General features: G+C 47.0%; 2 protein-coding genes across 3 annotated transcripts in view; both read right to left on the bottom strand.

Annotated features, from left to right (window-relative positions):
- The window catches only part of LOC120540139, a 39,454-nt gene extending 32,461 nt beyond the window's left edge, over positions 1-6,993 (bottom strand). The window contains exon 1 of the mRNA XM_039770641.1: positions 6,883-6,993. The gene's annotated coding sequence lies outside the window, so the exon portion shown is untranslated. The remainder of the gene's footprint in view (positions 1-6,882) is intronic.
- A 5,367-nt stretch (positions 6,994-12,360) lies between these two features.
- LOC120540138 (sialic acid-binding Ig-like lectin 8) lies at positions 12,361-22,808 on the bottom strand. Of its 2 annotated transcripts, none has more exons than XM_039770639.1 (7): positions 22,420-22,807; positions 20,684-20,754; positions 19,371-19,718; positions 18,896-19,198; positions 16,630-16,729; positions 15,190-15,247; positions 12,361-12,621 (listed from the first exon to the last, which is right to left on the bottom strand). In XM_039770639.1, the coding sequence occupies exons 2-7, from the start codon at positions 20,727-20,729 to the stop codon at positions 12,535-12,537; spliced, it is 942 nt and encodes a 313-aa protein (XP_039626573.1). In that variant the 5' UTR covers positions 20,730-20,754; positions 22,420-22,807; the 3' UTR covers positions 12,361-12,534. The 2 variants fall into 2 exon arrangements, with proteins under 2 accessions (XP_039626573.1, XP_039626572.1); XM_039770638.1 differs by lacking the exon at positions 12,361-12,621 and adding an exon at positions 13,391-14,432 and having other exon boundaries at positions 22,420-22,808.
- Between the last annotated feature and the right edge of the window lie 1,507 nt (positions 22,809-24,315).

The raw sequence follows: 24,315 nt of genomic DNA, 5'->3' as shown, positions 1-24,315 counted from the left end.
TAAATGGCTACCAAAGAGCCGGATGACACCTGAAGTATCTGTCAGTGGAGCTGAGACCGTTTGGCGTCGGTTGTTCACACCCCAGAAGCAGTCATTTCAGTTTTTATTTCTTTAGGTGCAATTCAAGGTATGAGCCCAGCAAGCTGTCCAAAACTTACAAATCCTGAAATTTGTGGCCACCAAGTAAGTGCAGTAGGACTTTATGGACTTTTGAAACTCAACTTGATGTTAATTTAGAAGAAAGCCGTGGACAGGACTGGTGAGCTTTGTTGGGCTGAATGGTCTCCTCTTCTCAAAATGTTTCTTAAGTTTTCACCAGGACTTCAGAACATTTAGATAAGAGCAGGCCCCTCAGCCCAACAAAGGTCTCCAGTGGTCTGCTCTGCTCTGATGTTCAAATTTAAGACGATTGACAGCCAGAGCTGCTTGAGGAATGATCACCACGAGCAGCCAAACTGCACTCCACGTGTCTGACGTATTTACGCAGAGGCCAGCTTAGGGTCTTCTAGTGCTCAGCCCAGCGACGCTCCTTGATAACGAACGATGAGGGAGGCAGCAACCCCTTATTTTACTTGCAGATGGCTCCTTGCTGAAACACAAAACTCAATAAAATGAGGCTTCCAAGACTTTTTTGGGATGAAGGGCAAGGCGTACTGCAAGCTGGGGCTCCTCTTCCTCAGATGCCCTGCATGGTGGCTGCTCTACCTCTGTGACCTTCCATGGCCCTTTCTATACGGCTCCACGAGCTCTCGCCTGCCCACCTGCACTTGCCTGCTGACGTCTCCGTCTCATAGCTTACATCTCACTTGGGGGTCTCATCAACTCAGGATCCTTCTGGAGCCTCAGTGGTGGTCCCATACCCAGGCCAGTGGATTTTAGAAGCCCCTCCATAGTGGTACCAAGTCAGCTGCTCCCCCTTTGCACAGTGGTCTTGTGTGTTTGCACATCGAGAAGATGATTGTAAATTAAATAAAATGTATGTGAGAATGAAGTGAATTTCACTCTGTGGTTCAACACCATTTGTTGTTGTTGCTTGAAGAGAAGCTCGAATGTCTTTTCTCAAATTCAGTTTTGTGCAAATTGTTTCACTTTTCACTATTGATAAAGTCCAGAAGTAGCTCTGGTGATCTCGTTGGCCTGTCAAATATTGTCAAGAGTGGATCCCGATGGAGGATTGAGGAGCTGGGCACGTTCATTTTAACAGCATTTCTGACCTGTGATTAGAGAGTTGATCAAAGGGTGCAGACACGTCTCTCTACATACGGCTGACGTCTGTCTGTACCTGAGCGTCATGTTAGTCCACAACAGGCCAGGAACGTCCGATGAACAAAGGAAACAAGCCGCGCACAGAAAGGGGGCCGTCCAGGCTGGCATGTCCACTGGACAGAAGATCCTAACTGCACAACACACTTGCCAATTGGGCCTGCTTGAATAAACGTCAGCTTTGCTGTCAGGTCAGATTGGAGAGCCTGCACTGGTCCAGCACGTCGCTGCACCCACCACACGACAAAACAGCTCAGGATCCTGATTGGCAACCCCCCTGGCAGACATGCGGTCCAGTCCCACCCTCGGAGAATGACCCTCTATCTGCCACAGTCAGGTGTTACGTGGGCATCCCCTTGGCCTGGTCCTCCACAGCTGTGAGTCGGATCACCCTCGGGTAATCGTGCCACATGGCCGCAGTGCCGTAACGGACGCCCCCTCACAGCGCAGGTCATGTGCCTCATTTGAGACTCTGTGAGCAACACAAAGTCAAACCAGCGGTTTATTAATATAAAGATCTCACATCTAATGACTTCCACAAATCTGACATAATTAAGGGAGGACTGACACGCAGAACTGTCTCACAAGGGGCAGCAGAGGACAGCATCTCGGCCTTCAGACATCTTCTACGTCGGTTTAAGAGAGCGAAGCCCAATCTGATTTCTAGTAAACTGACGACAATCATTGGTGGCCCCAACGCCGAGCGGGGCGTGAAAAGGAATTCATACAGGATTTGCTTTTCATTTTCAGTGCCCTCTACATCCTTCCCTTGTCCTAAATTCTGAATGTTCTAAAGCTGGCAGCACCATGTGACCCTCGGCCTTTGCTACGGCGTCTCTTTTTAATGAGTGGCTTTCCTTGTAAGCGTTTAGACAGAAATCGATGTGTCACGATATTTTAAAACTGTTACTAAGTCTCCTCGATTCTGTAATACATCTCTGTATGTGGACGTGGCACTTGGTGCCACTGCTCTACTGCCAGGCTGCCCTCCTGTGTATAGGAAAGATATCCCTGATATCATCGGATGGAACAATTCTCTCATCTGATTGGACAGCCAGCACAGACTCCACTACAGGCGGTCGGTCGGTCGGTCGGTCTCCAGGATGGGGACAGCGTTGGACGATTTTAATCTCACCGTTGTCAACTGGTTGTAGTTCATCAGTGAATTAATGGCCAGACAGTGTTGGTGTCCATTTCTGCACAATCAGCTTCTATCTTGCTCTCCGGCCACACGCCTGTCTCAATATGGCCGTCGAGTTGTGCTCCTCGTTGTGTTCTCTTCATGGCCATGGTGTGCGTGTGAGAGAGGGAGAGGGAGGGAGGGGTAAAGTGGCCGACCTCACACATTCCTGTCCAAATCCCTCAACCAACAGGACGTCGTGGTACAGAACGGCCTCTGACTCAAAACCAATCCCAAGCAGCCACACTTTGGACCAATGGGTGCGTGCGTTGCCTTTTCACACCTGCCCTCAAGTAGCGGAGTGCCCCCCATTTGTTTAGCTGAAGCTTGCCAGCCTGGTAGTTTCATGGCTTTCCTGCTTATAAGAATGTCCTGCACTGAATCCCCCTTGCCAAACCAGTCTGAGGCCGACAGCCCTGTAATAAAACTCACGTCCTGAGCCAGTCCTAAAGACTCGGGTTGGTCAGTTGGACATGGCAGTACACCGAGCCTACTGAAACACTACAATTACAATCGGTATGTGTGGCTTACAAATCAATTAGTACACAATACTTACCAACTTATCATATACAAAATGTCAGTCCAGCTCACACACACACTTTCAAACACATAAAGAGGACAAATATCACGGGGACAGGAAGCAGGACATGTCGAGGCCGGCGTGTCTCCAGAAAGTCGCAAACCCTTCCTGTGTAATGTGAGTGTCGTCTGCGTTTTTATTTAATCCTTGAATTTTGACGCTCTAGTTGCACTCCATCGCCAGTCTATTTTATTTATTCTTGAAATGCAATCTTTATTATCTGATTTAATGAAACGGCACGCTTTGTAATTCTAAAAGTAGTTTGTAATGAATCACGAGCTCCAAGCAGATAATTCTAAAATGAGATTCTGCTGCGGCCGATTTCAAGTTTCCTCTTTTCATCTTCAAGCACAAAGTTTCAGAAATAGTTTGATGACTACATCAGTGACGGTCTCTGCTCCTTTATACTTACTGTATAAGGACAAGTCGTCTCTTTAGCAGGACCCCCTGAGCGTCCCCACCATAGCTCACCGAGTTTAGTGGAGGCGTCCTGCTTCAGGTTACACTAATTAGAGTTAACTGTTGAGGTTTCAGATTAATGTCAAAGCTGTCATTTCCATTATATGTCCTTAATTATTGTGGATTGTTCTAAATATCCTTAATAAAAAAGTGTGATACAGATAACACAAAAGGTGGGCAGGGGGTCAATGTGACCATGTTGAAAACTATAATCCAGTACTGTGTGTCCATTTCTCTTCAGATTTGTACAAATCATCATTTTAAACTGCATTTTCTCTATTACATTAAACTTGCCATAACTGTCATATTCTCTCAGGCTGGCATCTTAGTGGGCATGAGACAGAGCCTAGAAGTCAGGTGGAGCACTTTGCTTCTTATGAGGCCCCGTGTGTGTGGCGAGTGCCCCGGCTGTCCTTGTCACTGCGTCAAATCCTCTGGGATGAAGCCTGGCAATGATCAGGATGACTTTGGCGCATTCGTGTTAGGCAGCATGCCCAGTGGGTGCTGGCTGGGATTTTGCCCCCTCATTGAACCCCTGCAGGTTTTGTTTTTCTGTTCCGGCCTCCCAGCCATCTGACCGTATCATCGGACTCGTCTGTAGAGACAGACAGTATGATTATTGTATATAAGGACGCTAATTAGATATCTATGTTGAGTTTTAAGTGGGTCTGGTATTATTTTGGTTTATTTAATTATTTTTGTTATGTATTCGTTATTCTTCTTCTTCTTCTTCTTCTTCTTCTTCTTATTATTATTATTGTCACCGATTCTGTTGATAACTTTTATGGACAGAATTTGTAGACGCTGCCAGGGTGTTGAAGGGGTCCGGTTTGGTGGACTCAGGATTGGGTCACTGCTTTTTGCAGATGATGTTGTCCTGTTTGCTTCATCAGGCCGTGATCTTCAGCTCTCTCTGGATCGGTTCGCAGCTGAGTGTGAAGCGGCTGGGATGAGAATCAGCACCTCCAAATCCGAGAGCATGGTCCTCAGCCGGAAAAGGGTGGAGTGCCCTCTCGAGATCCTGCCCTAAGTGGAGGAGTTCAAGTATCTCGGGGTCTTGTTCACGAGTGAGGGAAGAATGGAGCGTGAGATCGACAGGCGGATCGGTGCGGCATCCTCAGTGATGAGGGCTCTGCATTGGTCTGTCGTGGTGAAAAAGGAGCTGAGCCGTAAGGCAAAGCTCTCAATTTACCAGTCAATCTACGCTCCTACCCTCGCCTGTGGTCATGAGCTATGGGTAGTGACCGAAAGAACGAGATCGCGAATACAAGCGGCTGAAATGAGTTTCCTCCGCAGGGTGTCTGGGCTTTCCCTTAAAGATAGGGTGAGAAGCTCAGTCATCCGGGAGGGGCTCAGAGTAGAGCCGCTGCTCATCCGCATCGAGAGGAGTCAGATGAGGTGGCTCGGGCATCTGATCAGGATGCCTCCTGGACGCCTCCCTGGTGAGGTGTTCCGGGCAAGTCCAACCGGGAGGAGGCCCCGGGGAAGACCCAGGAAACGCTGGAGGGACTATGTCTCCCGGCTGGCCTGGGAACGCCTTGGGATTCTCCCGGAAGAGCTGGAAGAAGTGGCCGGGGAGAGGGGAAGTCTGGGCTTCTCTGCTTAAGCTGCTGCCCCCGCGACCCGACCTTGGATAAGCGGGAGAGGATGGATGGATGGATGGTATTCGTTATTATTCTTCTCTATTTTTTTTTTTGTCATGTAACTTCTTCCTTGACATCTTGTAAAGCACTTTGAGGTCCATTCTTTGTATGAAAATGTGCTGTGGAAATGAATGTTGTTGTTGTCTTGGTGCAGAAAGAATCGTCGTCTACAACTGCACGTCAGCAAAACTAAGGAGCGGCTCACTGACGTTCAGCACACCAAAGAGCCTCTGTGTCCGCATATGGCCTATTCAGGAAGTGGACGTGGAGGTGGTCCACTGCTACAAGTACTTGGGGGGCCACATTAATGACAGGTTGGACTGGTCTCTGGAGAAGAAAAAAAGACAGAGCAGACTGCGCTCCTTACTGTGAGAAGTGACGTCCTTCACATCTCTTCTGGGACAGGCCAGAGTGGTGTGCTTAACTGTTAGCATCACTTCAAGAGAGACCCACCGAATCAATGAAAAGGGCAGGCTCCTGTATGGAAAGCCCCCTGGACCCGCCGGAGGTCGAAGTGGAAGAGACAGTTAAAACGAGACTGAGTGTCGTGATGAGCAAGCTGCACATCCTCCCTGTGACACACCAGCCATGAGGACTTTAAGCAAATGACGTGGGTCTGAAATGTGATGGGGGCTCCGTTATACCATCAGCAGTGCCTCACTGGGACCGCCAACGTCAGACGTTTGCTTTCTTTTTAAATGTTCTTCTTATTCAGTCATTCTGGATTGTGTTTTAACGAATGCCTCAGTTTCAGGCCCAAGCATCGAAACTCTTCCTAAAGTCTGAGGTGGGCCCTGCTGCCTTGAGGTTAACAGGCCGCTATTGTCTTTTTGTTCAACTTTATTTTGAAGTAACCTGCCGTTCTCTCCAGTTTTTTGTTTCTTTAACATCATACCATTGTTCGATTCTATTTAGGCTGTTTGGGATTATCTCATTAGTCTTATGTTTTTGGACTGATATCTCAGTTTTAACCTGGGGGTTCATTTCGCTGTAGACGTGCTCCTTCTCTTGGCATGTCGGAGGACTGCGACTTTGTGAAGTGTGGTTGGACTCACTCACAGAGACACAATGGAGCAGATGGGGATTTCTGGGGTTTGGGAGAGAAAGAGAGAGAAGTGCTCTTTCTATTGTATCCCTCATACGCCAACAACCGTTAGTGGCAACATAACAATACACTCCATAGCTGTATCACTTGGCAATAATATGAAAACTACGTCAAAGCTATCATATGTCCAATGTACTGCCTTAACCCAAGAATACAAAATGTCGGCAGACGTTCAGAAGAAACAATTCCTTGACCAAATAGTGAACTTTGTGAGCTGGAATGTCAAAGGTCTCAATCAGGAATTAAAGAGAAAGAAAGTATTCTCTCATGGATAACAAACTGGATACAGGATGAAGAACAAACTAAATGAATAAATGTTCAAGTGACGTAAGACAATAACACACAATAATGAATACTCAGTAAGAAATGATTAAATACCCAAAAAGAGAGAGAACCCCAATCATTTTCAAAGCTCTAAATCACAACTGAATACAAAAGCAGAGTCAAATAAATTCATAAAAAGTCAGCAATAAGACCCCCGCAATGCCGTGACACACTGGTGGTCTTACAGTAAACCGCCCCCACAGCCATCTGCAGGCAGATTAACACCTCTGGGAACGAACACCACAGACACTCTGAGCCAACGAGGCACAACGGCGGCCAGCAAACGTCTTTAGAGGACACCTAAAATAAAATAAAATGGACGTCTCACCTCAGATGAGCACAACTAGCAGGACAGTCGTCTTAGCAAAGTTCATTTATAAAATCTCTTCTGTCACCAAACTGAAAATCGACAAAGAAAGACAAACAGTAATGATTAAATAAATGGAGAACAGTAGAGAACAACGCCTCTAAGTGAGGAGGGTGCTGCTGAAAACGTGCCTTGAGATAACTGAAAGGAAGGAAGCTGCTGATGTCACCGTTGATGTGTGTTTTTATTGTTGAAGTCCCCGTCCCCTCGTGTTACCGAGTGACCATTTGAAGTTGCTGCAGGGCGTCGTCACAGGTCACTTAATAAGGAAAGGGTGGCTGATTTCTTCAAGGACTGGTCTGGGACCAGTAAGGCTGTGGACACAAAATGGTGGTCTGAGCCCTGGGTGCCAACGTCACTCGCTACGCTTGATTTAAATGTCCCGGTTGAATTAAGAGCTGCCACACTACACAAGTCCTTCATCCATCTGCTTTCTAGCCAGCTTATCAAGTGCAAGCTCTGTGGAAGTCAGCGACTACCATGGCGGCACTGGGGCACGTGGGTCAGTTAAGAGCTGCCAATCGGAATAACCCACACAGATATTGGGAGAGCAGACCTGGGGTTTGAAGCTGGCACTGTGAGGCAGCAGCACGAACTGCTGAGCCACCCCACACCATAAGACCTGCGTTCAAATTATTTACAGACCTGCTGTTTGTGCCTCAGTAGTAATAAACTTTAATCGCTCACGTCAGCCAAAATGTTTTACTCTTTTACGTCTTTTGTAGAAGACTTGAATTTTCTCAGAAACGCACACAGTGAAGATCTCAAGCCACCCGTTTCCTTACCCTGCTTCCTTTAAGAAGAGGAGCCAAACCTGGACAGGAGGACAGTGCATCTCAAGGCCACAACACACGTCTCCACTCATCCATCGCTCATTTGAACCTCTGAACCCAACTGAAGGTCACTCTGTGCTGAAGCCCGTCCCAGCAGCACTGGGTTCAAGGCAGGAGTCAGCCCCCTCAATGCCATACCAGGCCCCCACAATTCTACAAGACATGAACCCATTCTGTGTTAAACCTTCTTAATCCAGTTCAGAGGCAGACTCTGTGCCAGCATCGCCAAACGACATGGAATGCCAGTCTGTGATAAGGGCACAGCTCAAGCAGTGTTGCTTGTGATACACCCGGACAAACTCTCTGCTGCCCTCCTTACATTCTAAATCAAAACTAAATATTTCTAAGAAATCCCATAATACATCTTCTTAAGGTAATCACGACAAGAGCACATCAAACACCGTGAGGACCCGAGTCAGCAGGTTTAGGACCTCCGCGCCAATCGACAGTGCCACTTCACGTTTATGGCATTAAAGCGAGCGCACAGCAGTTCTCCTTTCCGCCCTCCTTCAAGTCCTCTTCATCTTAACACGTCAAACGTCTCGCTTCTCGTTGACGCTTTTTTTTTTCTTTTTATCTCTTTTTAGATCTGTGTGTATTACAATGCAAAAGTTAAACGGGCTCTTAACTTGTCTGAACCAGCGGGTACACGATACTGCAGCTGCTGCTAGGGGAAGATCAGAGCACCCCGGCCCCGTTGTCCCTGCACTCGATGCCAGCTTGCTTTAGGACGGACTTTAAGATTTTACTGATTACTGTTACCGGTGAATTGTCCACTCGTCATGTGGTTGTACGCAGTTTGAGGTCCTCTGGTAAGACCCTGTCAGCTGTCCTACAGCAAGTTAAAGACTGAAGGAGCCTGAATGGCGGACCACCTCGGCTCTGAACGACTTGTCGGGGCAGCTCAGGCTTGCTGAGTCTGTGTCTTCATTGAAATCTCTTGTGCTGTTTAGATGAAGTGCTTATAATATCCTGAGTCTTTTTATGTTTCTTCTTGTTACATTTCAGACTTTTTTGCACTTGTGAGTGATTGTAATGCACTGTGTGCTTTGAGTATTTGAAAAGCAGTACATAAATCCACTATTCATTTATTTATGTACAGTTTATACTGAATTTATCCATCTATCCATCCATTATCCAACCCGCTATATCCTAACTACAGGGTCACGGGGGTCTGCTGGAGCCAATCCCAGCCAACACAGGGCACAAGTCAGGAAACAAACCCCGGCATGGTGCCAGCCCACCGCAGTGTATATATTTAGCAGATGCCTTTATCCATGATGACTTATAAATCAATTTCTAATACATACAAGATAGAGAGGATAGGACTTTATTTGTCAGTCAGTCAGTCAGTCATTATCCAACCCAGGATCATGGGGGTCTGCTGGAGCCAATCCCAGGCAACACAGGGCACAAGGCAGGAACCAATCCCTGGGCAGGGCATCAGCCCACTGCAGGGCACACACACCAAGCACACACTAGGGACAATTTAGGATTGCCAACACACCTAACCTGCATGTCACTGGACTGTGGGAGGAAACCCACGCAGACACGGGGAGAACATGCAAACTCCACGTAACTGCGATGCAGGAGCGCTACCCACTGCGCCATCTTTATTTGTATAGAAGCTCTTTAAATAAATAAACACATACATAAACAGACACACTCCAGAACACCTAAAAAAAGGAAGAACGTTAAAAAGAGAAGAACACTTCTGACTTGGCAGGCCCATAAAGGCGTATTGCTGTTGGTGTAAAGGACCCCCAGTCACATCTCCTGACTCACTTCTGCTGAGTAATTCATTGGCTGACAGTCCTCGGTGTTGCTGTGTCACTGAGATGGTGTGCAGCTTGGTTCAGGGTGGCACTCGGTTTTGTCTTCAATGTCTCCTTTGTTACGACTTCCAGGGGGTCCAGAGTGTGTCCTGTAACTGAGCCTGAGCCTGTTAATTTGGGGGTCCTCTCATTGAAGTGATGTCACCAGGCCAGCACACCACAGAATTACAGAAGATGTGAAGGATGTCACTGTCCACATTAAAGGAGCACAGTGTCCTAAGATAAGATGGTCTGCTCCAGTTCCTCTGTATTATGAGACCAGTCCAGCTTGTCATTAATGTGGACCTGTAGGAGTGGACCACCTCTACATCCACTCCTCGACTAGTGACCGGACATAGAGGCTCTTTGGTGCGGTGAAAGTCAATGAGCAGTTTCTTGGTTTTTCTGATGTTAAGTTGGAGATGATTCTCAAACTTCTCCCCCTGACTCATCCCCCTTATCAGTATCCCCCCATAAGTGCAGAATCATCTGAGAATTTCTGCCAGTGACCTGACCTGACCTGCTGTTGTATTTGTAGTCAGAGGTGTGCAGAGCAGCAGAAAGGTCCTTGAGTCTCTCAAACTGGTGGTCTGCCTGACTGATAGTCCATCATCAGGACAAAGGGGCTCATCCACCTGCTTATCTCTGAGTTGACCCCTTAACAGGGATGGTGCGACGGTACTGAAGACAGTGCAGAAATCAAAAAACAGAATCCTCACAGTGTGGCCAGCTTTGTCCAGCCTCGTGGAGCAGACAGATCAGTGCCTCCTCCGCTCCAGTCTTTGTCCAAAGGGCAAACCGCAGTGGGTCCAGGTGGTCTGCCACAAGAGGACTCCTAGATTACCAGGACCAGCCTCTCAAAGGTCTTCATGATGTGAGATGTAAATAAGTGCCACTCACTATTAGGTCAAGAGGTGCCTTCCTTCTCTGCATCAAGAACAATGCAGGATGTGCTCCACAGCAGTGGCACTTTCTGAAGCCTCAGGGACAGACTGTGACAGGTGACAGAGGACACCACAGAGTTGGTCAGCACAGCATCGGAAGGTGCAAAGCATCGAAAGCATCAGAGAACAAGATAAGGAGCTGAGCAGTCGTCCTGCTCCCATTACAAGACAATGATACCTTCAGCTGGACCAAAGGCGTCTTCACACTCCAAGTCTCTCTGCTTTCTTCCAAGTCAGGGGACGTTTCTTTCCTTTGTTTCAGTTTGCAGTTCAGGTTGCGTGTATTTCACACATTTTACTCTCCATTTACCTCAAAATCACACGTCCTCTGTCTTAAATCTCGCACATATTTGTTATTAATGTTTAAAACAATCCTTTTTTTATCAACCACTGTCCGGTTGGATAATGACTGACTGCGTGAGTGACTGTCCAATGGCGCGTGAGCGAGGCTCAGACTGACTGACCGTCCAATGGCGCGTGAGCGAGGCTCAGACTGACTGACTGTCCAATGGCGGCGTGGTGAGGCTCAGACTGACTGACTGTCCAATGGCTCGTGAGCGAGGCTCAGACTGACTGACCGTCCAATGGCGCGTGAGCGAGGCTCAGACTGACTGACCGTCCAATGGCGCGTGAGCGAGGCTCAGACTGACTAGTAGTTTTATGTGAATTGTGTTATACGTTTACAAGTGTGAGGTTTATTTTTATGATACTTTTCTATTGTTTTTAATGCTTCATGTTAATCCTCGAGTCCTGATGCTATGAATGAGGGTCCTCACTTACCGAACACAGACGCTCAACGTGACTACTGCAGCCCCCAAAATGTTACCCATAATGCACTGGATTTTCTATCGTTAAACCAGTCCTGCTCCCAGTCACATTCAGACCCTTATGTGAACCTCTCCAGGGTTCATTTGCTGCTGCACCGAGACCATCTTTCTAAACGCCATTTTGTTGTTTTGTCCTACCAGTTCCAGACATTTTGTTGTGATAACAGTGCGGCTTTGCTGCCTTGAGATTTCCATCTACGTCACCGTGTCATTTTATTATCTACACCACTCCTTTGGTCCAAGTTTTTGGATAAAAACAAAACACATCTTGTGATGTGCTAATAGTTTAAGGTGTCTTTGGGATGTCATCTCCTATTGCTTGGTATTTTTAACAGCGATTTCTGGTTAGCATTCTCTCTCTCTCAGTTCTCATTGATTTGTTTTTGTTTTTTGGCCCATGGATTTGATTTTTAACTTCATGTCCTGGTTTGGTCCTGCGTATCACCCATTCAAGACAGAACACCTGCAATGTCCTCTAAACTCACCAAGGGAGGGACGGCCATGAGGACTGATGAGGGTCTCTTCACACACACACACACACACACACACACACACCCTGTCTCTCATAACCTGACCTTCTCAGTCCTTCATAATCCAATTTACAGCTATGGTCGAGTACAGCCAGTTGTGGCAGCACTGGATAAAAGCAGGAGCAGACCCCGTACTGGTCACCAGCCCACCCAGGACTGACTAACCTGACCTGCGTGTCCTTGGGGATGTAAATAGTAATCGTTTTATTTTATATGCACTGCTTTGTGATCTTGAGACCTGAAATGCAATGAGAGGGAGAGGCTCACATTTTAATAAGGCCTCTGGTCAAAGTTAACTGACAACCCTCCGGTCCTTTCTTTATTATTTTGGATCATTTTGTGTTGACTTTACATCATGATAATCTGTGCTGACCACAACCAGCGTCACCTGATGGAGGAGATCCAAAATCACTCAAGGAAAATACACAGAGGAGGAGAAATTTCGAAATGATTTAATGACCAAAAATACACTGAGGAGGTGTAAAGGCGAGACATCCGTCAGCTAAACCACAGGAGCCCGTTCTGTCAGACTGACCTCATCACAATGATAGTCGTTATCATTAAATAAACTTCAAAACTGAATCACAAAAGGAAGAGGTCCTCTCAGGGGGGCTTTACCTCACTACACAAAGTAACGAAAAAGTCAAATCCCATTCTGTGGACATTCAAAGGTCCGTTAAAAATCCTCTGATCGTTTGATACTCTGAAGGCTCGTCTGTTCTGTTCAGAGTCTCGTAAGCAGACTCGCCGACCTGTCAAAAAAAACAAAATAAGTTAAAATGGAAAGATCAGAGATTAAAGGGCAATGCCACCCAAACTCCTGTTTCTGATCTGACATTTAGCCCATGTTGCTTGTAGTGCTTATCTCATCTCTCGTCCGCGTCTTTGAAGGTGACTCTCTCAGTGTGCGTCTTTATTCCTCCATGAGCGTCTCACACTCGCACCCAAAGCCAAACTGACCAATCAGATTGCTCTGAGCGACTGGACACGCAGACCTTCATCTTTTATTATGTAGTAAATGTATGTATTTCATTAAATACTGCGTATATCTTTCTGTGAATTTGACCAAACCCAAGTGGAGTCTAGCAGTGGCCCTCAAGTGTCACTTTTGCGTGCCCACTTTTTCTGTGACCCCACCACAGCTGGCTGTTCTCCCAAATCACGGCATTTTCTCTGACTTTTCGACAATCACTCACAGTTAGGAATACTTCAGGCTTTTGTGTCCTTCTGCTGTCTTCAATTTTAAGTAACACATTTTGGCAAAAGGATGGCAGGTTATTTTATAATTGTATTTTTTTTTCAACCTTTAAACACAGAGGGTGTCTTTTATTTCTGTTTTTTTTTTAAAGTAATTTTATTTTTTTTGTTTCTATAGTTTCAAAAAATATACAGTATATTATACTAAATGAGCTAAGACAGAACAATCTAATAATACTTTGCATTTCTATAGCACTTTTCTCACGACTCAAAGCGCTCAGCAGTTGCAGCTTAAGGGCCCAACAGAGCAGAGTCCCCTTTGGCTTTTACGGGATTCGAACGGACAACCTTCTGATTGCCTCAGAGCCACCACTCCACTCAGAGCCGTCTGGAGGAGCAGCCCACTCATCCTGCTCCGTCCACTGACCAGTACAAGCAATGGGGCTGAGACCCCCTAAACAAATCAAATCAAAGCATGAAAGCCCGGCCTTGGCCAGTGGGTTCCTCAAAGGAGTTTTCTGCAGTACCAAGTTGTGGATGTCGCTTCCATGACAAAGGCTGGTAGACTAATGAAGATTCCCCTTCCAGGAGATGTTCCTTCATAATCGATGTGCCAGATGTGCTACAGCATTTCATGTCATTTATAATTTTCTTTAAGAATGAACAGCAGGAAGCAATGAAGGGAGGGACAGTAAGCAGTTTACTTTGGGCGGTCCATGCAAGTCCAGGGGTCTGAGTTTGACCCCGTCTGTCTGTGTGGCGGTGGGCTCCTGTAGCCAGGGGTCAACTGCACTCCCACCCAGGCTTGGATTTCGTGTTCCTGACAAAAACATTCAACGTGGATAAAGTGAGACGTGGTCCTGATTCCTGAAGATATTCTGTAGTCTTGAACACTCTGGCATCTGAAGACGATCGCCGAATGAGTCCCTGATGAGCCATGAAGTGTGTTTCTGAGAAGTGAATGTCTGTCTTTAAATGAGCACCTCAGCACTTTACATGAACAATTCCTTTTTATCTTTGTCATTGTTTCTGATATTGAGTAGAAGATCTTAGATCTTGGAGAGGTCCTCAGAGAAGCCAGTGTTGTGAACGTGCTGCACTGACGACGTCCATCACAGGTCAGCAATGAACTCTCCTGATCATCGGCTACAGAGCAACACAGAGGCCTCCCATCTGATTCGGGGGTCTAGTTTTTTGCCGAGAACTTCACCACCGAATACTCATTCTGGGCATCATTCTCATTTTCACGTCTCTCATTTTTGGAGCACATTCTGGAGTAATCGATCTCGGCGTATTGGACCTCTTTTTCATTTTCTATGGATCTGTTTAGGGTTCCGAGGGCCATCGAATCTCCAGAGCAGACACCCTGTTGAAATGAATTCAAATAAATGACAGAAGTTGCGTGCAGTGAAATGTGGCGACCCACACCTACGCAGTCCAACATCAAAAGCACCCAGACAGGCAAATGGGCCAAAATTCAGGGCAATCAAAGTTTCCTCTGTGAGGTCAATATGTGAAGGGTCTTACTAAAGAGGTCTTAAATGTCGGGATTCTGTAACTACACCGCGGCGTCGCGCTCTGAGCACTTGTACGATAAAGAGAGTGGTGTGTGTGTGCGAGTGTGAGTGGAAACGGGCCTTTGTGTTAGACATCGGAGCAGCTCTCAGATGAGTCCAAGATGAAAATATACCAGTTGGACTAAGCGCTGTCACGTTAAAACTGAAACAGTAAAGTAGTTGGTAATTGAAGTCTCCCAGAATGTCAGATTCACTTGTGCTTTGCGATGGGATATTTTTAAATTTCAAAACTGTGTACGTCACACTGTGTTTAAGATATCTCAACAATAATTACTCCATCTTGACAAACGTCCTGGTAGAATACGTGTGCCACATTTCAACAAAATCTGTCCACAGGGGGCCGAGTTGTTTCATGTGGACGACAGTTAGTCAGACTGACCTGACTATTGCAGTAGGTGCTTCTTGTATTAAAAGCAAATGCACCTCAAGACTGAAGTACAAACACAGTAAATGTTAAGAAAAACCCGGAGGAGTTGGTAACTTGACATGAAGACGGCGCCACACCACACCATGAGCCCACGAAGCAGCACTCCGGCGAGGTCCTACCTGCTCATCGCCAGTGACATCCGCCTTCCGTCTTTGCTCTTCTGTTTTGTTTTTTTTACTGGAGAAGAATAAGAGAAGATTAAATAAAAATGATGATACACTGCAGTGAAAAGAGAAATCAACAGCTTGACAAAGACGAAGTGTTTGATACCTCGAGCAGAATTATGTACTCTTGGTTAAGACATGAACTGCTCAAACCATCTGCAGCACGGCACACTAGGCGAGTAGGGGGGTACAAGGAGATTGCTGAAAGACCCCCTACTCCAGGAGATGGCACCAGAAACTTGTGATCCACGTTCGTTCATATTATAAAAGTAAAATTAGAATGCTCTATCAGTTGCAACACCATATTGGTATCAAATCTTATAAGGAACCTCAAGAAGCACCCAAGTTAACTCCTTCAGTGCACTCGCTCGGACTCGCCGTCCTCCCTAGGTCTTTATCTTTCTAGTGTTCTCAACAAGACCAGACAAGTGGCACCTACAGGGTGCTGAGAGGAGACACCTGATGTTCCTCTGGGTCTTACTATTCAGGTCTCACTTGCTGTCTACTAGACAGAGGCAAGCCCACCATGCGACCACATTACTGATTCATGGATCCCTGACAGACCAGGGTGGGCTCTCATGAAACATAAACCAACAGAAGCCTTTGTAAGATGGAACGACTGATACGTTGATTCTTACTCTTTAGTTCTTCTGTATTTACACCTGATGAGAGGTGCTGCTCTGTGTTGGGTCGGTTTGTGAGATCACGTCGATGGTCATAACGTCATCGTCAGTAGATCTCCTGAATCGCTCAGGTACACCTCACTGCTGGAGGTTCAGAGGGCGTCTTGTCAGGGCAGTCAGAGTTCACTCAGCTTTATGGAGGACAGCCTCAGACTGAGTGAACTCACCTCTGTCATTATTAGGATGGCTGGCAGCCACATGGTGATGGTTGTTGTATATTCAGACAGTACAAACAGCATGTAGTCTTCTTCACCACAATCCTCTTTAATGCTCCACTTCAACCCAACTCAACGATCCTCTCCCCCCTTCTCTTCCACTCCTCCATGCCTACTGCCCTCTACTGCACACAACAGGAACGTCACAATGGTGTTACTCCCAGTTTGTGTCATTGTGGATTTCACTGCCTTTGTGTTTTATTAATGGCTGCTCAGAATCTATAAGGCTGTTGTGCTCTTCCCAGTTGCCAGCTCTTCATGTCAACACCAATTAGACTGTTGTGTGTGCGGTCTGCTCGGCTAGAAGAATGAAAACTCTGATATCCTACAAATACAAAGAACAGCGGCATTTAGGTGAAGGTCCCCTCACTGACACTACCAGCCTATAAAAACAGCAAGTCCTACAAGTAAGAGAGATGGAGTCTTAGGATTCACGACGTGTGGAGGAACAAAATGAAGGAACAGTAGAAGCACCAATGAGTGAGTGTAACACTTACCTCTTAAAGTCCTTCACAAGGCAGACGAGCACCAGAAGACACAGCACACACATTAGACTCCCAACTATGGCAGAGATTGGTAGGTGGGCCTTCTTTGTACCTGCAGACAAAGAGACGGAGACATCAGCAAGTGTGACAAGACCGTAAACTGCATGCACGTCCGTCACCTCGTGGCACTCATTTGTCACAAGTGTCCTTCAAGGTAAGGGTCTCCGCTTGCCAGCAGGTTATCCTGGTGTCCTCTTCTCACGACAGGCTCTGCTCGTCTGGCTGCGTTGTAAAGGATGGCTTGAAAACTCCTATTGGAGAAGAAGTTCATTCTGTGGGGTCATCTAAAAATGGGGGTTCTGGGCATGAAATGTAATAATAATAATAATTCATTACATTTATATAGCGCTTTTCTCAGTACTCAAAATGCTATCCACACAGGGAGGAACCAGGAAGTAGCCATTAACTGCTCTACTAAGAAATGGAAAAGGTGACCAGTGGGGCTCAACCTTCTGCAAGTAGAAACGCTGAAGGTCTGCACAGGATGGAGGAATGGAGACATCAAGGAAGAGCACAAAGAAGAGCAAAAAGACCAAACGTAGTGGGGCTGTGAGATGGAGAAGCTCCTATGGAGTGCAGTGAACACCTGCTGGATTCTACTTAAAGGAATCCGCCAGCCACGATGGTCACGTTCTACGTATCTGTGAGGCACCTCACGATGATGGTTGACAGAAGTGTTTAAGATCCACAAATACGTCACCTCACGTTAGTCCTGCTGTGTGATCCACACCTCAGATATCCAGATAGCCGTACGCTCACAACGTCCCAGACACACTTAGCTTGGCTGAAATATCGTTAAAGTAGATCACTACTGGAAAATCCTCTCATTCACGACAGAGGAGCGCGCTGAGGTGATAATCGAGCTCTCGAAGTGAAGACCCCGCCGAGTGTCAATGTGGACTGCTGGTTCTGTTCTACTCACGGGTTCCATCTCTGGTTCAATGGAGTTTTTCGCATTTCTGTCATCTGTTAATTGCTTTTTATCACTTTGTGAATATGTGTCCTGGTCTCGTTTTTGTATTCTTTTTTATTTTTGCATTTTCTTGATCGATAGATGCAGCATGTTGTTGACTTCTTCTCTGTCTCAGTGAATGTTTCGCCTCTTCATGTTTTATTATTCTTTTATGGTTCCAGTTGATCAGTTTTGTTGATCTTCTGCTGTGCCGAAGGTGGCGGGCCCCCCGACTATATAAACCAAATTATTAGGACTGCGACGTTGGGTTGTACTTTTGTTCTTTGGCCCTGTTTTGGATTTTTCAATTATTTTTATTATTTTTCTTTTTTAAATCTCTCTTTGATCTTTGGTTTATGGACTTTAAGTTTGCCTCTTTGGATGTTGAAAACATGAATTTGACTTTGAACAGATGACAGCCCCTCTACCACAACTAGCAGTGCGTGTGACGGCTCAGCACTTGAGGTCACCTAAAAAGAGAGTCCAACAGCAAAGACCCCTCAATTCCACTGAAGACCACTGCATTATTCATATAGTGACGTTCACAGCAGGTGCCCAATTTAATTAATTTATTTATACATCCCACCCCCTTTCTGAAAGTGGTCTGCACAATAGACAATGGGGGGTCCAGAATGTTCAAAGAGCTCTCTCATTGCACATAATCGCAGTGGGGGGTCCTCAAGCAGTGGTCTCCAGTCCCAGCACTGATGAAGGTCCAGTTCTGTTAGCGTTTCCTGCAATATGGAGATTAAAGCCACACTAAGTCCTGTTGTTTCGGCCGCACTGGTGTGCTATGTAACTTACTGTAAGCCTGTTCTGCTTTACGTAACCCGACGTTCTGTTCGCCTCCTTAATGGCTTCTGCACACTGTTTGGCTGTTGATAACGTCGACTCCGCTGCGACTCCTAAATCTTCTCATAAGGTGGACTTTCCATTTTCAGAGCAGTTTGTCAAAAAGAACTTCCTGAGTTGACTTGACTTCCGTTTGGTCTTTCAAATTACAAATACGTGTCTTACACGAGAGACAGGAGAAGTGAGTCTGGTCAGCTACGTGGGTGGAATAACCTGACCTATGATAAATGGGCCGTGTGTCTTTAAATATTAGAATGTATTACTTTAGAAATGATTATTGGTGGCATTACTTGTTTAATGTCACCCTACTGTGTCCTTCTTGTAGCAAATGGCAGGCTTATCGGAGTTTAGGGCTCATCAAGCATTTATGTCACAAGACTTTGTCTTTATATTAACAGAAAGATTTCCACCTACCAGTGATCCTGCGCTGGACTTTCACTGTGCTGCTCCTACTTTGATTTCTCCCCCCGTAGTCCACACTGCATGTGATTCTCTTGTGGTGCTCAGGTGAGGCCACAAATGTCAGAACTGATGACAGAGACGCCGTCCCGTCTGCGTTCATCACATGTTCTTGTGTCACCGTCCCATTCAGTACATTGTGCCACTTCAGCTCAGGTGACTCAGAGGGACACGGAATGGGGACAGTGCAGGTCACATTGACTGATGTCCCCTCTTGCACTTCAGCCAGTGGGGAGATGACTGGTTTGTCTGGGGAGCCTGGAAAACAAAGAGAGGTCTGTGAGTGGACCCCCAAGTATAAAAAGATAAAAATCGACACATTCGAATAAACACAAAGGTCTGTGACCATTAGAACTGTAGGAAACAAAGCAGTGAAGTAGAAACAAAGAGGAGGACAAAGATGAAGATGTGGTGGGCGGTCCTGACTTACCGGTGATGTTGATGAAGACCCCTGTCGGGTAGGTGTAGTTAAAGTATTCAGTCCTGAAGAAGTACAAGTCGGAGTGCCTTTTGCGTGTCTCTCTCATGACGGACGTGCAGTTGTTTGCTGACATGTCACCAATCACCTCGACTAGCGGCAGTTGTCCTTTCTTGTCACCACCTGAGGTACGAAGCGTTTGTCCTGTCGTTGAGTTTCTTCTCCATGACGCTACTGTCCGACTCCCTCCACCTGTCTGTCCATCGGGGACACTGAATGTGCAGGGGATGACCACACAGGACCCGTTCACAGCTTTAATTATCTGAGGCATCTGAACTGACCACTCAGCACACAGGACACCTGGAGGGGACAGTCATGAGAGATCATCAGCGCCTGTTAGATGACAATTCAGTCACAACTGGTGACATCACGATGCCATCTGACTACCCAGCCACACTGGATTTGGAAATCATGAAAATCTGACAGCTCAGAGTGGGCCGTTAAGAGCAGGCTGTGAGGAGAATCTCAGTGATGGACTGGACAACGACAGGAACACGTCCTGGAAGGGAGGCCCTCTTACAGAATAGGTGGAAAATCTGTCATTTGGGGAATGGGCCACGTCAGTTAGCAGAACATTAGACCCTCAAGTTCAGACATGGCGGCCCCCCATTCCAGATCTTATTAATTAAGCAGTGTTTGGTGGGCTTCCGGCTCGTAAAGTTCCGTTTATAGACATGAGAGATGGAGACCCTGCCAGAGCCTGCAGGAGCCGCGGTCAGAGAGGACTTTCACAGGATGTGTGTGTGTGTGTGTGTGTGCGCCTGACATCAAGAGCACAACTTCTCTGTGGAAACCCCTCGGCCTGGGTGTGTGGCTGCCGGTGGTCTTGCGAGTGTAATTGGTGCTGTCCCCAGGTGAGGGGACACAGCAGGGACGAGGTCACCAGAGCTGCAGGTGATCTTCAGTTGTAAAGCTGGACATTTCAAAACAGTTGTGATCACAATGCAGCTCTGCGAGTGTGAGCTCTGACCACGACATGGTGGGCTATTCTGTCAGGTCTGGTGTTCAACACCACTGGGGGCCTCACACCGGCCTCACGGCCCACCTGCAGGCTGATTAACACTTTAGGAAGTGCAAACCACAGACTTTCTGAGTCAAAGAGGCCAAACTGGCAGGGGGCTCACGTTGGTGGAGCTGAATTCAGCCTGTGATCAACCAATTGGGCTTGTCATACAGGGGGTCTCAACAAACCAAGGGGGGCTATTCCTGTGTTTAGGGGTGATATCACACACTCAGATCCAAATGAAATAAAGTGGATGTCGTACCTTGGATGAGGCCAAACAGCAGGACGGTGGTCTCAGTGAAGCTCATTGTGTGAGTCCGTCAGGTCACCAAACTGAGGATCAATAAAAAAAGCACAAGAAAAGCAAAACCATTAAAGAAAAAGCAACAGGAAAACCCAAACAGGACACTGCGGAGAAACGTCAAGTCGGCCTTAAAAGAAAGAATTTCTCAAAGACGCCGAGGAGTTTCATTGTCGTATTTAAAAATCAAAGTAACATGAAACTGAGCAGAGCAGCACGACGAAGAGGACGGAGGGGCCAATAAAGAGAGGCAGAGGTGAGCGCCCCCTGGGGGTTAACGTCACTCACTGCCTGTCTGTTGAAAAGGATGCCATGTTGAAGATGCCAGCCAGCCAGCCATTTTCTAGCCTGCCCGTCCTGTCACTGCAGCACTGGGCACAAGGTAGGAACTGTGGAAGAAAGCCCCCCGAGGAAGACGGGACAAGTTCAATCAATTCGATTTCCATTCAGTCACAGATGACTACCTGGATTCTACGTTACAAGGCAGAAGAGCAAAGTTTCATTTTTTCGATTGGCTTTTTATAATTTCTAACCCCCTACCCCCTACCCCCCCAATCTAAAGAGCATAATATCGTTCACTTAACAATTTCATTTTATTACGCTAATGGGTCATCTCTTCTTATGTTTTTCACTTGTCAGACAGACCCTGAAGAAGGAAAGGTCCTCATCTCTCCTGTGCCAAACAGACGCGGCGGCGTTCCTAAAGAAACTGGAAACTGTCTTTGGTCAGCTTACTGCACCCTGTCTTACGACAGACGCCTGCCTGTGTGAAGCCCCTGCCGTCAGAGCAAAGCGCTTTGTCAGCTATGAACCCCAAGTAGCCTGCTAGCTGTTCATTTTTATCTTTCACAGAACCAACGCTGGACACAGGAAAGGCCATCACGGGGCACACCCTGGACTGTCCATTGATGTGAGCCACGTGTGGATTTGGGAGAAAACAGACAGAAACAGGACAGGAGGACAGCAGGCCTGGACTAGGAGTTGAATTCAGCCCCACTCTAACCACTGAGCCGCCCGACACCAGCAGGCGTCTTTTAAAGGGACTTGAAATCCCGCTGTGTTTGTTTCAGGGGTCTGGAGGGCAAATGCAGAGCTAAACCCCAATCACTCGTCTCGGCTTTAATGGTCTTTTAAATTACGCAGTTGTAATTTCTTTAATATAAGACTTGAGTTTTGTGTTTCAGGAGATTAAAACAATTCACAGACTGAAGATAACATGCCAACCAGTCCTTTAACCTGTCCTGTTGGCATCAAACAAAGCAGAGACCAAACCGGGCACAGTGGCAGAACAACACGAGGCCCCAACACATTCTGTCCGTCATTTACTGTCCCACCTAACGCAGTTCAGCATCCCAGCATAGTGAGGCCTGCCCTGGCAGCACTAGGATTAAGGCAGGAGTCAACCCTCCTCACACAGCCCTCACCCCCTAGCCACCCTTCTGGAGTGTCTGACCCTATGCCAGCAGCACTGGGCACAATACGGACACCAAGCAGAGGGCCCGTCAGTCCATGACAAGGCGCCAGTGTGAATATGACAGTAAAAGTTCAAGTCGGGTGACATTTAGTCCGACCCGCACTGATGCCCCCTCACCCAGCGGTGACCCTTCGCATATTCAAACGTCAGCAGACTGCCTGGACATTTCTGTTCAATCAAACACTCCAGCCGCTCTAAAAGACGACAAGAGCGCACAAAATACCTGAGTCAGGATGCTGGCGAGGACCCCGGCGGTGCTGCTGGTCTCTCGTGGTCTTCTGAGGAGTGAACTGCAGCCCCCCATGTCCGCCCTTTTAAATTCTCGCTCGCTCGTCCGCTCTCTCTCTCTTTTATCACATGACGCCGATGATTTGGCAGAAGGGGGTCTCACGGCGCCACCTCACGCTTTTGGTTGGCACGTTTTATACGCTTAACAAACGTCTTGCACGTGAAGCCGGAGGAGTCGGCGTGGGGGCTTCTGCCCCTGCAGCGGAGACGCTCAGAATTTCAAACTCCATTTACTCTGAGGGCTCATCACAAACCCCCAAGACATTAAAGCACAGCAGAGCACAGCCCAGGCAGGAAAGATCGACGTATTAATACTGAAGGGTCGAAAATAAACACGTCTTGATTTATGTTTAGCAAAGGAAAAACTGAGCACCTCGTGTCTAATTCCGGTCCACAGCCTCTCCCAGTCCTGGACAGGATGGCGGCCCACCACAAGACACCCACCCCCTCAGTGGTGCAACCATGTCTTCCTGTTCTTTTTTTTTTTCTCATTTTGTTGATTTTATTGTAATCATTCCATACAAACAGATCAATTCTTACCAAAAAATAGGATTGAAAACAAATCAAGCCCACCCGGAGAAAGCGAGCTCAGCCAACAGAATTAAACTTAAATAAATAAATTGATGAGTTTAGTAGGCGGATAAAGAAAAATGGAGAAGTAAAGAAAATGGGAAGGAAACTGCTTCCTCAGTGCGTGAAGAGCTTCATCTAAAATGTTATTGATGAGGTCCTGACTGGTTATGACAAAGTTCTGCGCAGACCCTCTAAGTGACGATTTGATTTGCTCCAATTTCAAATAATATAAAACATCAGTGACGTGCTGACTCCACGGAGGAGAGTTAGGATTCTTCTAGTTGGGTAAGACAAGTCTACGTGCTAATAGTGACGTGAAGGCCATGACAGTCTGTTTGTCCTTCTCCACTTTAAGCCCCTCTGTGAGCCCACCAGACACACACCACTGTTAGTGGGTTAGGAGGGATTGGCACACCAAGGCTGTCTGAGAGGCTTTTAAAGATTTGGGTCCAGAATGAAGTTCATGTGCTGCAGGCCCAGAACGTGTGGCCCAGTGAGGCTGGAGCTCGATTGCAACGTCCGCAGGTTGGATCTCATCCTGGAAACAGTTTGGACAGTTTTAAGTGAGACAGATGTGCTCTGACATTAAATAAATGAATGACCCAAATGATCAAGTACAGCAAAGAACACAATCCGTCAGCACTTCCAGCTCAATCTGCCTTAATATTCAGCCATTGTTAGGAGTGGCAGACCCCTCTTCAAGCCGCTCTCAGGTTTTGGGTCTCTGCTCTCCGTCACCTCCACGTCGTCACCCTGTCACCCTAAAAACGAAATGAGCTAAACGTCCACATAAGGGAAGCTGTGCATCCGAGGGCGCTGGCTGCGTTAACCAAACTCTCACAAAGTCTGATGGACACGAATGATAAACGATGAGTCCGGAGCAAATGAGGAACTCCAAAGTCACGAACAGGCGCTTCCTCTTCATGTCTCCTCTCGTACACACTTTGGTCACCCAGCCTCGTGCAGCCTGAGGGAGATGAGGTCGAATCAAAGAGCGAGCTTCTCATTAATACAAATCGACATTCATAGCTGAATGGCCACATGTTTGTGGACAGCCTGACCATCACATCTCTGTGAGCTTCTGGGACGTCCCATTCCTAACCCACCTGCCCATAACAGCCTCCACTCTTCTTTCCACAAGTGTTTAGAGTGTGTGTGTGTGTGTGTGTGTGAATTTGGACCCCTTCAACCAAAAGAGCTCTTGTGAGGACCACCTGATGAGAAGACCTGGCACGTCAGTTCATCCCAAAGGTGTTCA

Source organism: Polypterus senegalus, chromosome 12 (genome assembly GCF_016835505.1).
Source record: "Polypterus senegalus isolate Bchr_013 chromosome 12, ASM1683550v1, whole genome shotgun sequence".
Lineage (NCBI taxonomy): Eukaryota > Metazoa > Chordata > Cladistia > Polypteriformes > Polypteridae > Polypterus > Polypterus senegalus.
This window is presented reverse-complemented; position numbering and strand designations above follow the sequence as displayed.

Coding starts and splice junctions, on each gene's coding strand:
- LOC120540138 (XM_039770638.1), bottom strand. CDS start 20,729: ATGAGCTTCACTGAGACCACCGTCCTGCTGTTTGGCCTCATCCAAG. Junction 19,719..20,683: donor GCTGTTTGGCCTCATCCAAG/GTACGACATCCA, acceptor TGTCCCCTCCAG/GTGTCCTGTGTGCTGAGTGG. Junction 14,433..15,189: donor ATGTCACTGGCGATGAGCAG/GTAGGACCTCGC, acceptor TCATTTCAACAG/GGTGTCTGCTCTGGAGATTC.